The sequence below is a fragment of the Gymnoscopelus braueri genome (genome assembly GCF_963280865.1).
Source record: "Gymnoscopelus braueri genome assembly, chromosome: 22".
NCBI lineage: Eukaryota > Metazoa > Chordata > Actinopteri > Myctophiformes > Myctophidae > Gymnoscopelus > Gymnoscopelus braueri.
The window spans coordinates 40,938,660-40,953,159 of NC_137624.1; the positions used below are offsets into that span (position 1 = coordinate 40,938,660).

Here is a 14,500-nt window from a genome sequence, read left to right on the forward strand (position 1 = left end):
TATATGCAGCATATTTTCTGCATAAACTTGCCATATATTTCCATTATGTTCATATCATCTAAAATATAACCACAGCTCCACCATTAGCCTTTTTATGTCACGCACCCCCCTAGAGGGCGCTCGCGCACCACAGGGGGCGCGCGCACCACAGTGTGGAATCCACACTGTGGTGCGCGCGCCCCCTGGATGGATGTGTATTGACACAAAGTGAACCTGTGATCCTCAACCTTTCCACTTTCCACTGCAAGACCCCCAGCGCTGCCTGTCTCGTGCAGGTGGGTGGATGGGTGGGTGGGCTTGACCAATGGCAGAAGGGAGTGCGTGCGGTGCGGCCACGCCCACAAGTGAAAGCCAATAAAAGGCAGTGAGTTCTTTCAACGTGAAAGAGAATCAGTCACAACATAGTCTGAGTCTCTCATAGTAACACAACTATTACTATCTCTGAATGAACATTGTGTGAGACAGACTAGTCACTCACAAACCAACTCACTGCAGAACAGAACGGATCAGAACTTTACCAACTGAAAACAGGAAGTTGGATTCATTATAGCCTACTTTACTGTCTTTTATTACCACCTGTTTCTAATTGTTCACCTTGGAAAAATCCTTCTCTTGGATAACACACCCTGCCTGGCTCTGTCTTCAGTATGTGTGGAACTGTGGAACATGTGGATGGATGCATCACCAACACAAAGTGAGTAATTATGTAAGCAGTGTTATATTGCAGAGATGCTTGATGTGTGTTAAATCTAATTTATTATAGCCTACTCTGTAGTTATTGGCTTTTTGGGGGGGATAGCCAATAGGAGATACATTTTAATGCATTTGTAAAAAAAAAGAAGAAAAAAAGAAACAACAAACAAACTGTTATATTAAAAGTTTTATAATGCTGTCCTTACTTTATGCATTGTTTTCCCTGGGGACCCTCAGTGGTCCTTGGGCGGCGGGGGTCTAGACTAGAGGGTCCCCAGCTAAGTCATTGATAGTTAGGATTCTATTAGGTTCCATTTGTACGCTCTCAGAGTTATGGGGGATCCGTGGCCTTTAATGCGCATGTATCAAACTGGGGGTCCCTGAAATGAAAGGGACCCCCTGCTGTAGGAGACATTTCTAAGTGTTTGTGTTGTTATTGTTGTGTTTCAGGATGGACTCAGTGAGTGAAGCTGTGGAGGAGCTGTTGACCTCTGCTCAAACACACAACTGTCTGACTGTGGGAGTGTACGAGTCTGCCAAGCTCATGAATGTGTAAGTACCACATAATGTACATCTAAACATAGATGATTCTTATTTTTAAACTTAAGTAAAAGTAGCAATACCACAATATAAGAATATACAAAAATTGACTTCAGCATGTAAAATAATAATACAACATTTTATTTATATTGCACTTTACATTTGAAACAAATCTCAAAGTGCTACAGTACAGAATAAAAACATTTGCATAAAAACAACATAAATTATCAAAGAAATACAAAAATGGGACTACATTTTTTTTAAACATGGGGGCAAAAAAGCCTAGGCTACATTTTCAACAGATTGTGGAGCTCTTAGCTGGTCCGGGAGTGAGTTCCACAGTCGAGGGGGACAGCTGTACAGAAAGCCTGGTCGGTCGCCCATATCTATACCCATGCATGGTCCTCCAACTACTGGTTTCAACTCAAGATTCAAGATTGATTCAAGATTGCTTTATTTGTCATTTGTTTTCCATCTGCAAGCAGTGCTAGAAAAATAAACCAAATTATGTTTCTCCCAGTAAGAGACAGCAGAATTCATAACAGAATAAAAACAAACAAACATACCCTATCGACCTGAATAAAAGGTCCTAAAAAACCAAGAATTCACACTATAAAAATAAGCATAACCCAGATTTAAAAAATCAGTATTAAAACTAAAACTGAATGAAAATGCATCCATAGTTCATCTGGTTCAACTAGTTCATGATTTGATGCATAGGAATGCATACACATCCCAAAGTTCATCTACCAGGGAGATTTGAGTTCACAAATTGAATTGGATTGCCCGGGGAAAGAAAGTGTTCCTCGTCCTCTGACTGCCTGGTGGTCATGTTTTTAACGAAGTGGTGTGTTGTTGTTGTACAGAGATCCAGACAGCGTGCTCCTGTGCATCCTGGCCACGGATGAGGAGGACGAAGATGACATCGCCCTGCAGATCCACTTCACCCTCATCCAGGCCTTCTGCTACGAGAACGACATCAACATCCTCAGAGTGTCCGGCCTGCTGCGTCTGGAGCAGCTGCTCCTGGTGAAGCCCCATGGTGCCTTCAGCTCCTCCACCACCACCACCGACGACAACAACAACGCCAACCAGCCCAGAGACCTTCACTGCCTCCTGGTCACGGTACGTTCTACTGCCCAGACCCCATGCTCCATCCAGTGTTGCCAGATTCTGTGAGAGAAACAAGCAAACCAGGTCTAGGAAAACCAGCCCAAAAGAAGCGACTATGGGCCACATGAGCACTTTAACATATACGTCAGCTATTTGAAAATAGCAGATCTACAAGCTCACAACGACACGTTGTGAGCTTGTAGATCGGCTATTTTCAAATAAAATCTTGCGGGGAAATTATAATAAGCAGATCTGGCAACCTTGGCTCCATTCATGTTTCCTGCTGGTGTGTTTTATTTATTATTTATGTACAACAGTGTTGTGCAATAAATAGTTGCGACCCGTTGTGAGCTTGTGGCTATTTTCACTCATTCTGAAAGTATTAGACATTTTTAGAAAAAAAATCATCTATGACACGCCCCAAAACAGAGATAGATTATTATATAAGCAATTAGTTTGATTAACAATTTTGCCTCTTGTGTTCATGTGCTTTTCCATGGTGTTTACGTCCACTAATAAGAGACGTTGTGTGTTGTTTGATCTCCACAGAACTCCCAGTGTCAGAACGTGGACATCCAGCAGGCTCTTCAGTCCATCAGTACATACTGCGAAGAGAGTCGCAGCCAGGACCAGTGGGTTCCCCACCTCGCCCTGCAGGAGGAGACCCAGGACTCGGAGATCGCGGGGAAATCCACCGACGAGGCGGAGGTGGAACTCGTCCACGAAAAAATCATCCCCACCGGTCTGTCTGCTGTCTGTCTGAGTGTCGGTTGAGCCCCTCAAAGCTTTTGGGAAGCATATAGCCATTTTGAAATGGATTATGGAAAAAAATCCGACAGATACATCTTGATCACGTCTCTCTCTCTCCAGAGATAACGTGCGTACGTACTGACGAGGTGATGTGTTTAGTTTTGGGCACTAAATCTGTCGGAGTAGCAGCAAAAAATATGGCAGGAAATCTTGTCGGGTGGAGTAAACCTGAACGCCTAGTATATGCCACAACGTATCTGCTGCTTACTCCGTCACAAGAGACGCATCGGGTGTCTGCCCTGTATGGTCCTAACTCCCCTCCGTAGAAACTGAGTGGAGAGAGGGGGGGGGGCATCAGGTCGGTGGAGGACGGTAAGGGAGGTGTTCATCCAGGCTGCTACCGTTTTTCTGCTGGAATTCCAGGACTGAAGGGAGGTGGCAATGTGGGAAACAGGACCGGCTGCTGGGTCTCATTCCTGCAGAGGACAGGGTGGTTGGGTTGGGTGGGTGGGTGGAGGGTGTTATTGGGAGTGAGAACTTTCCCCACGTCGCACTGCATTGTTGGGGATGTAGCAACAGCTCTCTCTGCCTTGACCAGAAAAATGGGGAAAATAAACTATGCAAAAAACACAACGCTCAAACCTGTGCCAACCTCTTCTTTGTGAGAAAAGACATTTCATACGTATCATATGCGTTGCTGTTTCACTTTATTTTGTATGAAATAATGCAGATATAATATATATGTTTTTATGTCCTCCTCATTTACAATGACACGTCCATGTCCATTTTTGTGAATATATTTAATATGAAATGCGGCTACTTTTATTTAATGTACTACTGGTTTACAACTATACCTCACTGCCTTTAAACATGACAATGTCACTGTTTGTGCAATATAAATGTAGGTACATTTAATGTTACAATGCTACCTCTATTTTAATATTTTAATAAAGTCATGATTTTCATACATCGTGTACCATATTCAATTCATTACATTCCACGGCTTATATTTAGAATGTCATGTTGCCTGTACATACCTCACATACAGAAAGTTTGCACTCTGCAAAAACAAGGTCCCTTACTGAATGTTACTTACTGTATTTGAAGCCATGTCACAAACGAGGTATGCTTTACACTAGTGGTTCTCAACCAGTGGTCCGGGGACCAGGGGCGTCACAGGGGGGGGGGGGTGTAAGTGGGACTGAGTTACTAGGGCCCCCCCCCCCCCCCCCCCAAAAAAAAAGAATCATAGGGGGGCCCACAGTGAATCTTTGTCCCCAGGGCCCAGAATGTGGTGCTACGCCCCTGCCGGGGACCACCAGTGGTCCTTGAGGGGGTTCCAGCTAAATGATGGAGAGTTGGTAACCAAATGGATTAAATAGATCTTTAACTCTTGAGAGTGTAAAATGAAATGGACCCTTACGGGTCCATTTGGTTTCATGAAGAGTTAAATTATTGTTAAACATCTACATTACTTAAAGAATTGTTATTTTGATCAACGTTGGCCTGTTAACTCTTCTATGGTACCAACATCAATACAGCATGGATGGAATCGTGGACAAAATCTCATCCAACAACGATAACAAAATACTCTAAGGCTAAATCTCATCAAACGGTGCTTCCGTGGCTCAAATGCCGAATAAATAATGGACCTTGATATGACAAAGGTTGAAAACCACTGCTTTACACAGGTTACTATAAAAAAAAACCCAAATCATTTAAACACGTATTAAAGTCAAATTAAAGTGTCAAAGTGGGGGCGAACCCCAATAGGCTGATTTTGTAGAAAGAAACACAAGGGTTTGTTAGATTTAGGAGTGTCAATGTGCTTCAAGACACACCTGTTTACTGTGGGCTCTGTGGACACACCTTATTCTAACACACCCAGTGTTAATTTGATTAGCTACAGCTGTGCTGCTTACTTAGCTGTTGCTGCTGCCATGTGTTTATTCTCCTGTACCTCTTTAACATGAACTGGAAAACAAAGTACAGAATCAGCCTGTAGGAGGATTTCATGCCCCCGACCCTCCTCTAACCCCTAGCGTCCCTGTTCTGCGAAAATAGCAGCATGGGGCGGCCATAGCTGGATGGTTAGTGAGCCCGCCTAGGATCTCCTCTCCGGAGGTCTCGTAGTATGATTCCAGCTGTCAGCAATGTGTCCCTGCTGAGCAAGACACTTTTTACCCCTAAAACTGCTCGCTCCTCTGTGGGCAGCACTCAGCTGGGTGAAGCTGAAAACTGAAGTTCCCCTGTGGTGGGATGTGTGAGACACACATTTCGCCTCCCATAAATGTAAACCTGCAATACCTCAAATGGCCAGCATGTTCAATTGGCTTCAATGAAACCACTGGGTTCTGGGGGCTTGGTAATAGGCTCTGTGCACAAGCAGCCATATTGGGAAGAAATTGGGCCCCTTCCTTGCTTCCTTTTCCTTCACAGGTGTTACCAATGATACCAATGAAGGCTCTGTTCCATTTAGTGTAGCACGGTGGTTCTCAAACTTTTTAATTTCAAGGACCCCCAAAACTCTGAGAGTGTACAAATGGAACCAAATGGACCCGAGGGTCCATTTGGTTCCATTTGTACACTCTCAGAGTTACACCCCCTCAAGGAACCATGAGGGTCCCTGGACCACACTTTTGAGACCCACTAGTGTTTCTAGTGAGCCAACATGCACAATATCAGCACCCTGACTCTGTTTGACCAGAATGGAACAGAGCCTTCATTAGTATCATTGGTAACGCCTGTGAAGGAAGTAAGAAGAGGCCCAATTTCTCTCCAAAATGGCTGCTGTGTATAGAGCCTATTCCTGGATACGCGTCTGAGACAGACGCCCCAGAGTCGGAGGAGGTGTCTACCTTTATATGTCTATGTGTAGAAAGGGACAAAAGGAGCCCCGGGGGGGACCTGGTCTGAGTATTTCAGGGTGTATAGTACTGTAAGTGGTTACGCAGCATCGTAATATGTTATCTGTAGCCGTGCAGCAGGTTGTTGCCACACAGGTTTTGCAGGGCATCATGTGGTGTTATTCTCCTCACCCTCACATGATGCAAACTATACACCATGATGAGGATTTCCTGCACCTAATCACAGTCAGTGGTGGGATGAAGCAATGCCACAATATAGAATTACTCTGTTAGATGTGTTTTACAAGTAAAAATCCTGTATTCACCATTTAGCTTGAAGTATATTTAAAGTACCAAATGTAAAAAGTACTCATTATGCAGAATGCAGAAGTTGTTTTTTCTCCAAAAGTTTTCAAGATTTGTCAGAGAGCTTGTAGATCGTCTATTTTCAAATAGACTAAGTATGAAATAGGGCTTAATTGGTCGATATGTGTTTTTAAATAATAATCTAAATCTACCAAGTAACTTGCAGGCTAACTAAAGTTTTCAAATAATTGTAGTAAGAGCAATAAGAACAGTATTTGCCTCTGCAACGTAGTGGAGTGGAAGTGTAAAGCATTGAAAAATGGACCAGTAAAAAAGTACCTCAAAATTGTACTCCAGTACAGCACTCGAGTAAATGTACTTAGCTACTGAATTACACCACTGAATATAATGTATTTATCACGTAATAATCACTCTCTCTAACGTGGATTGGCAGGTGAGGAAGTATCTGTTATTCTATCTTTTGCATCCAACTGGCAGCATCCTTCTGTGAATGCTAAACGTCCTTACACACGCTCCCTGATATCAAAGCCTCCCTCAGGTCAGCGCTGACCAAACCACCAGCTCACAGTTTGTCAAGGAAGGATGCCACAGTTTTCTGTGACATGCCTGTCACCCCGCCACCACCTCCCCGTTCCCTTGGACATGAATGAGACCCTGTAGCCCTCCTGCGGTGCGACGCCAACGAGGTACTTAATGTTTGCATTGTGTTTGTAGTGGAGAAATGATCATGAGCTTGGATGGTCTCTGAGTGTGAATGATTAAAAACAGTTCAGAATGTTACAGCGAGCAACACGTTTCCCCCAAAGGCCTTCTTCACACAAACTGATGATAAGGCATGCCTGTGCTTCTCTGCAAAGCTTCTCTACTTAATGGCCAGTGCGTCACAGTGCATTCAAAATACTCCAGCAGTGTGAAACGCAGGCATATCAAATCAATTGAATCAAATGATATTGTCACAATACAAATACATGGTAAAAGTGAGGCGAAATTCTTATTCATGTAGGCTTTCAGGGTTGCAGTTTAAAAACAGCAAAAAAAGAACCAGAATCAGAAGCAACTTTATTGTCACATCACTGGTTTACAGATGTAAAGAAGTGGGGGACGTTCATTTTCTGATAAGCCTCATCATCAATCGGAATGTAAAAGGAACAGCATGTTAATATCAGTGTCATGTAGATCGTTGGTTCTCAAAGTGGGGTCCGGGGACCCCCAGGGGTCCTTGGGGGAGTTCCAGGGGGTCCCCAGCTAAATGATGGATAGGAACCAAATGAACCCCGTTATGGGTCTGTAACTCTGTGAGTGTACAAATGGAACCAAATGGACCCTTACGGGTCCATTTGGTTCCATTTGTACACTCTCAAGAGTTAAATTAACATTGGTTTTACAATATAAATTGGGGTCGCAGATGTAGAAATGCCATAAAATGGGGGTCCGTAGCCTAATGCATGTCAAACTAGGGGTCCTTGAAATAAAAATGGCTGAGAATCACTGCTAGAGCCGTAAAAATCTTCTCTTATGGGGGGTCCCTGTCATATCTTTTCAAATGGGGGTCCGCGGGGTAATTTGGGGGTCCATGACATGAAAAAGTTTGAGAACCACTGATGTAGATTAAAAGAAGTCCAAGATCAAAACATGCAAAAGAGCATTCAATATAATGCAAGTCAATAAAAGGCACAGGCAACAGACAGTGTTTTGTTCAACAGTCTGACAATTGCTAGATAAAGTGGGTATTATGTCATATACCCACTGGGAAAGATCCAGGGTTTCCGTATAACCTCTTAGAAATGCACAATGATACGTAACAACATAGTACGTTTTGTGACAGCTATAGAGTAGATCTAACTGCAAGAAAAACTGTGTGTTTTGCAGAGGAAGGCCTCATCACCTCTGCATCCACTCACACTTCCATTCAGAGTCAAATGTAAAGCTCACACCAAGCAATTAAAACACTTCCTACCAGTCTGCTCAACAACCTGCAAGAGAAACGCCTCTCATTTGAAGGGGAAATGCATCATGATGTTTATTAAGTGTTTTTTCACCCTGCATTTGTTTTTTTAGAGATTCTCTCTCTGAAGCGTATTGGTCTTGCTGCTGCAGCAGTTATAGGATGCCCCCCCCCCCCCCTGACCTCTGACATCACACGCTCCTCGTGCCCCTAGCCTATGTTTGATAATGGTTTGGATTGGAAGATAAAGTGTGTGATTCTGTGATCTACTATTTTCAAATTGCCAAAGTATAAAATAGGGCTTGATTGGTTAATGTATGTATGTATGTATGTATGTATGTTTTTTTCAAAGTCATTTTGTGCAGCAGACTCTGAAGCACCGTGACCTAACACTCAATAACCAATTGTATTTGTTAACATGGTTTGTATTTTCCACAGTGTAATCTCAGCATCACTGTATAAATGAGGGTCGCCCTCAACCATTTCTCACAGAATCTTGAATAAATGTTGAATCAATCAATCAATCAATCAATCAAATCAATCAACCAACCTTTATTCGTCACATACACATTTTTAAAAGCAGTATTTTCCAAAATGCAGTGAAATGTATACAGGTCCACGGATATTGAGTGATATAACAAGACAAACAGGACTAAACTAACCTAAAAATAAATAAATAATCAACCACTAAACACTTAGGAGCATGTTGCTTCATCGTTTTCAATCCACACTAAATACATAGAAATGTCCATACTGTATAAGTGTAGTCATGTCCATGTAAGCAGAAGGTTTGTCTGTGTGTGTGTGTGTGTGTGTGTGTGTGTGTGTGTGTGTGTGTGTGTGTGTGTGTGTGTGTGTGTGTGTGTGTGTGTGTGTGTGTGTGTGTGTGTGTGTGTGTGTGTGTGTGTGTGTGAGTTTTGACCATGACAGGTCTTTGGTCAAGTGAGCACCTAGACATTTGAAACAGGTCACCCTTTCCACCGTGGTCCCGTTGATGTTAAGGGGGGAATGAATGAAATTCAGATAATTGTAATTGTAAATTGATTCAAAATGGCACTGAACACACCTGAAACGTGTGACGTGTTGGGTCGTGTCGTTATAGCTGGGTTCCACGCCCACAGAAAGAACCATCATCATCATAATCTTCATCGTCAATAATGTAGGTGTAGATCTAGTGTCTAGTATCCTGTTTGACAAATACCGTACATACACAGTATTTGTCAAACAGGCTACTAGAAGAAGTAAGCTACTACATACGTAGTGCTGTAATTGCTCTTAGCTATAGACATGTAAATGAATACAGCTACTAATGGGAGTTGGCTGATTCTCTGGGTGGTTATCTCTTGGCCTTCATTAGCATCGCAATTAGGCTACTACACTGAAACCACATGTTTGGGAGGGGGGGGGGGGGGCATTTTAGATAAGCAAAGTAAAAAATAAATATGAGGCTTTAGATATAATGACAACTAGCGGAAACTGTAGGCTATCATGTGTGTTTTACTAAATTAACCCAAAAGAAACAAACCATAAATAAAATGTCCTTATTTTTCATCTTTGTCAAAGTATTTCATTCATAATTCAACACCACACTGTTTAAATACTCTTATAGAACTAATACGACACAAATACTCTTTATACAACTAACACCACCATTGATTGATTGATTGATTGATTGAATACTCTGTTAAACAGACAGTGGTACGATTTTACAATGATTGTTAAAAGGATAACACAAAAAGCCCTAGGGGCTTGTTTCCATTGTGGTCCTGGGTATTCAATTCATCAAGACATTTAAATACGTATAATAATATACAATAAATATAGACATCATTAACGCTAGAAGCGTTAATGATGTTTATATGTATTGTAACGCTGAATGTAAATGTACAGGGGGGGGGGGAGTATTTTTTGGGGGTTAAACTTAGAATATGTACACAAAACAGTTGGGGGGGGTCATTTCTGGGGTTAAACTTAGAAGACAGGTGCTCTTTTATGGCGATCTTGAAGGAGAGTAAGGAGTTTTTTGATGTCTGTTCCACATTTTGGTGGCATATCAGTAGAAGAATTTGTCCCCATGTTTGAGTCAAAACTGTATTGAGTGATATCAGTGGAACTCCCTCTGGTGCTGTGCCTGTGTGTGTGTGTGTGTGTGTGTGTGTGTGTGTGTGTGTGTGTGTGTGTGTGTGTGTGTGTGTGTGTGTGTGTGTGTGTGTGTGTGTGTGTGTGTGTGTGTGTGTGTGTGTGTGTTTCACATTGTTAACCCATGAAGACCTGAAGCCGATTCTACATGTCTCCTAAATCCCAACAGTATTCTGAAAAACGTATGTTTCTATATCAGTGGTGCTCAAACTTTTTCATGTCAACTCAAGGACCCCCAAAATTATATGTAATTTGGCCGCGGACCCCGATCTTGTTTTTTTGTTCCAGGGACCCCCCCCCCCCACGAGCTTGTAGATCTGCTATTTTTGAAAAATCGTGAAGGAAATCTAAAATCACACCGATGCGTTCCAGGTCTTAATGGTTAATGTATAGCCTGTTTGGTATACGGGTATCCCTATTTTTTATTTTATGCCTTTATTTTTAGAGAGGGATAGGGGAAAGTAGGCCGACAGGAAATGGGGACAGAGATGGGGGGGGGGGGGGGGGGGTGACACGCAGCAAAGGTCGTCGAGAACGGGAGTCGAACCCGCGCGACACGCTGTCAGGCTGCCATTGCAGCCTATATAGGGTGCCGGGACGGTCCGTCACGCTATACGGCCCAGGCCGGGTATCCCTGTTTTATTGAGAATCTTGAGGACCAGGCCCAACGCAAGTCTGTTTCACTCTGTCCTCTCTACCCTGAGCCATGCATCCCACCCTATAGACCATATTCACACGGCGGCCATATTGGAATTTAACATTGAAAGTGCCGCCACCCGGGGTGGCTACTTTCATTGACTTCATAGAAACATGGCCGCCGTGTGAATATGGTCTATAGCAGCATAAAGAGCAGGGGTTAGGTGTGTCCTATAGGTGAGAGGCCAAGTAGCAACCTGACCTGTTTGTTTTGAGAGGTCTGAAGCTTTGTTTGTAATGCCTTTGAGGTGCTAAAGTACCATGAGGTGCATATGTAATGGTCAAAATGACATTTGGATAACATAGATGCGGATAACAAAAAAAATTATTATATCACGTTGTTTCAACATTCCATTTTACGTTCTTGTTTATGCATGTCTTAAACAGTTTCTTTTATATTTGTGTTATCGTTATTTTTTCTTGCAGGTATAAGTGTCAATCTGCCAGAGGATGTATCACTCCCTCACACGGCAGGGGGCGACACCACCCTACAACACAGGCTGTCAGTGTCATTAATTAGGGCTAAATAGAGTCAACATGGATCAGTCAGTGTGTATTGATGTAAATGACACGTTTAGTGTGAGTACAAATGGACACCAATAGTTTAGCAGTAATTCACCGTTTGAAGCATTTAAAAAAATAGTTAATTTATTCATCGTTTAATTAATTAACCCATATAGTTTAACATCTGATGTTTAAACATGCAGGTTTGTTACAACTAAATCAGTTAGAACGAAACACAGATGTTCTAGCACAGACTTCACTGGTCGACACACACACACACACACACGCACACGCACACGCACACGCACACGCACACGCACACACGCACACACGCACACACACACACACACACAGGGGCGCATGTGTGTTAAAGGTTTGATTGATTAAGAGGCCTACCCCACCACAACCCCGCCTTTGAGACCACGTTATCCTGAAAAAATCCTATAATGTAATCCTTATCACAAATATGCCTACAATTATAATCCCCTCAAAAGAAATGAGTTGATTAAAACTCCCAGACGAGAAATGTCAGAATGTTTGTCATGAAGGGGTTCTTTAAAATACAACCATCCTGTGATCAAAGGCCTGCATGGTGTTGTTTTGGAATAGAGTGGGTTATTACCTGTTGAGTGACAGTTTGTGATGTGATCAGAGCTCAGCATTGATGAAAACAGCTCATCCAAACATTTAACTTTTGAGCTGTTAAATGCTCAAAAGTTAAACTTTTGAGATTTATCACGAGCTGATTAAGTTTATTCTGCGTCATAGTAACCCTCAAAACACACACACACACTCTCACACACACGTTTGTAATACTGTACTTGAGTACATCAGCATTTCAGGATGACATAATTGAAAATAGCTGAAAGCATCCAAAAATGTTAGAAAATAGCATCGCCGCACAACTATGTATGAAATAGGAAAAACTCTAACCCCAACCCCTAAACATAACCTCTAAATGTCTGATCCTAACACTGACCCCAACCTGAATCTTTTTCAATTCGTAAACCTATGTCTAAAAAAATATTTTTTTAAAAACTATTGTGGTGGAATCTCTCGAGGAGCAAGACACACCAAGCAAGGATGACAGACCAGTCTGCATGTTCACTATTTATTCATCACGATTCACAAAGTAAACATTACAACATGTGCACCAATATGCATGCACCTCCTCATGCACCTCATGGTACCATAGCACCACAAAGGCCTTAAAAACAAGGCTCCAGACATCCCAAAACAAACTGGTCAGGCTACTGCTTGGCCTCACACCTACAACTCATCTAACCCCTGCTCATTTCACTAGGGTGGGATGGCTCAGGGTAGAGGACAGAATACAGCAACTTGCAATGGGCCTGGTCAACACGATACACTACACCACAAAGACACCCATGTACCTGTCAAACTACTTCAAAAAACGTTAAAGACGTCCACAAACATGGACGCCCTATACCAGCAGTCGTAAAGTAGTGTAAATCCCTACTCTCCTTCAAAACAGCTCTAAAAGAGCACTTACTGGTGGCTGCAATTCAAAACTGCACCCCCCCCCCCACCCACCCGAACTGTCTTTCTTGGGTTTAAAATCCTCTTAGCAGATCTTGTATTGAACAGTACTTTCTTTCCTGTGACAGAATCAAAGCTATTCTTACCTAGAGGTTGTTGTGATCACGTTTGTCTTGTTTTTTTTCTCTTTTTTTGTCTGTTTTCTCGTTTGTTTGTTTCTTTGTTTTTTTCTTGTTTTCTTGTTTTTCTTTTTTCCTTTACGTCAATTTGTTTTGTGTGAAAAAGGATAGGCAAAATAAGCCATTGGCTTCAGCCTACTCCTTTTTGGTCTTAATCATACATGATATGATATGATGATATGTTGAATATATTGAATGTATCCTGCTAAGATCAAAATAAAATACTACTACTACTACTAGAGCTCACAAGGTGTTTCAATATTAGCATCCTGCATTCATCATCAGAATTTATGCTGCAGTCCAATAAATATGTCCAGTCTGTTACCTCTCTTTGAATCACAGGCATTAGGCACAAGGGTCACTGGCTGGTCACTGTGACATGTCCAGATATCATGTGTGTCATCATGTTTCATCATTCTTAATATAGCATTTCAAGCGAGACATGCAGTTATGACGCAATGTTCTAGTCTGACCACTAAAACATATGTGTGTATTTACTCAAATACACACACACATTGTGGCCACTGGAGGGCGCTACAGTCAAACTGTTCTCATTCTCAGCTCTTCATCCCTCAGCTGATAATGATCTCCGCCAGGGCTGACGGCTGAACCCGGTGACTGACACAGGCCTGGGTAGGCAACCAGGCCTGGCGGAGATCTGCACTCAAGAGGAGCGTTAATTTGAAAGGCATTTTCACACAGTTTAATATTCTCACACGCCAAACAAGTTATTTTTCCCAATTTTCCATTAATTTGTTGGATTCTCACTCTGTCTTTACTGCTCCGATGGCCATGCTTAACGCTCGGAGGGGTGGGCTGTTAGGGGTTAACGGTCTTGCTCAGGGGCACTTCAACACGTAGACATGGGCGGGGCCAGGAGGTGAACCGGTGACCTTTTGATTTTCTACCCACTAAGCTACGGCCGCACCATTAGAATAACCCACTGTCTGGGACTTCATGAATCACTTTCCAACCTGCCGTCCCTATGGAAATACAAACGCATTAATAAATACATATTTAACCCATTAAAGCCGGGAAAGCATCTGTGTCATTTTAGATTTTAGCGTTGGCTATAAAAAAAATTGCAGATATACAAGCTCACAGCACGATACTTCGTGCCTCGCTGCAAGCTTGTACATCTGCTATTTTTGATTTTTTGATTTTTTTTTTAAAGAATGATTTTGAATTTTTAAACACAAATCTTCTCTTCTGGGGTCCCTGGCACAACACATTTTGAGATGGGGGTCCGTGGCCAAATATAGGCCTAC

At 42.4% G+C, this 14,500-nt stretch overlaps 1 protein-coding gene across 1 annotated transcript; it reads left to right on the forward strand.

Annotated features, from left to right (window-relative positions):
- Positions 1-647: 647 nt before the first annotated feature.
- On the forward strand, positions 648-3,120 carry LOC308079025 (growth arrest and DNA damage-inducible protein GADD45 beta-like; the record flags this gene model as incomplete). The annotated part of the gene is made up of 4 exons (XM_080420362.1): positions 648-694; positions 1,144-1,245; positions 2,100-2,358; positions 2,896-3,120. 4 exons carry the CDS (start codon positions 648-650, stop codon positions 3,118-3,120), a joined length of 633 nt encoding a protein of 210 aa, XP_080276488.1.
- Between the last annotated feature and the right edge of the window lie 11,380 nt (positions 3,121-14,500).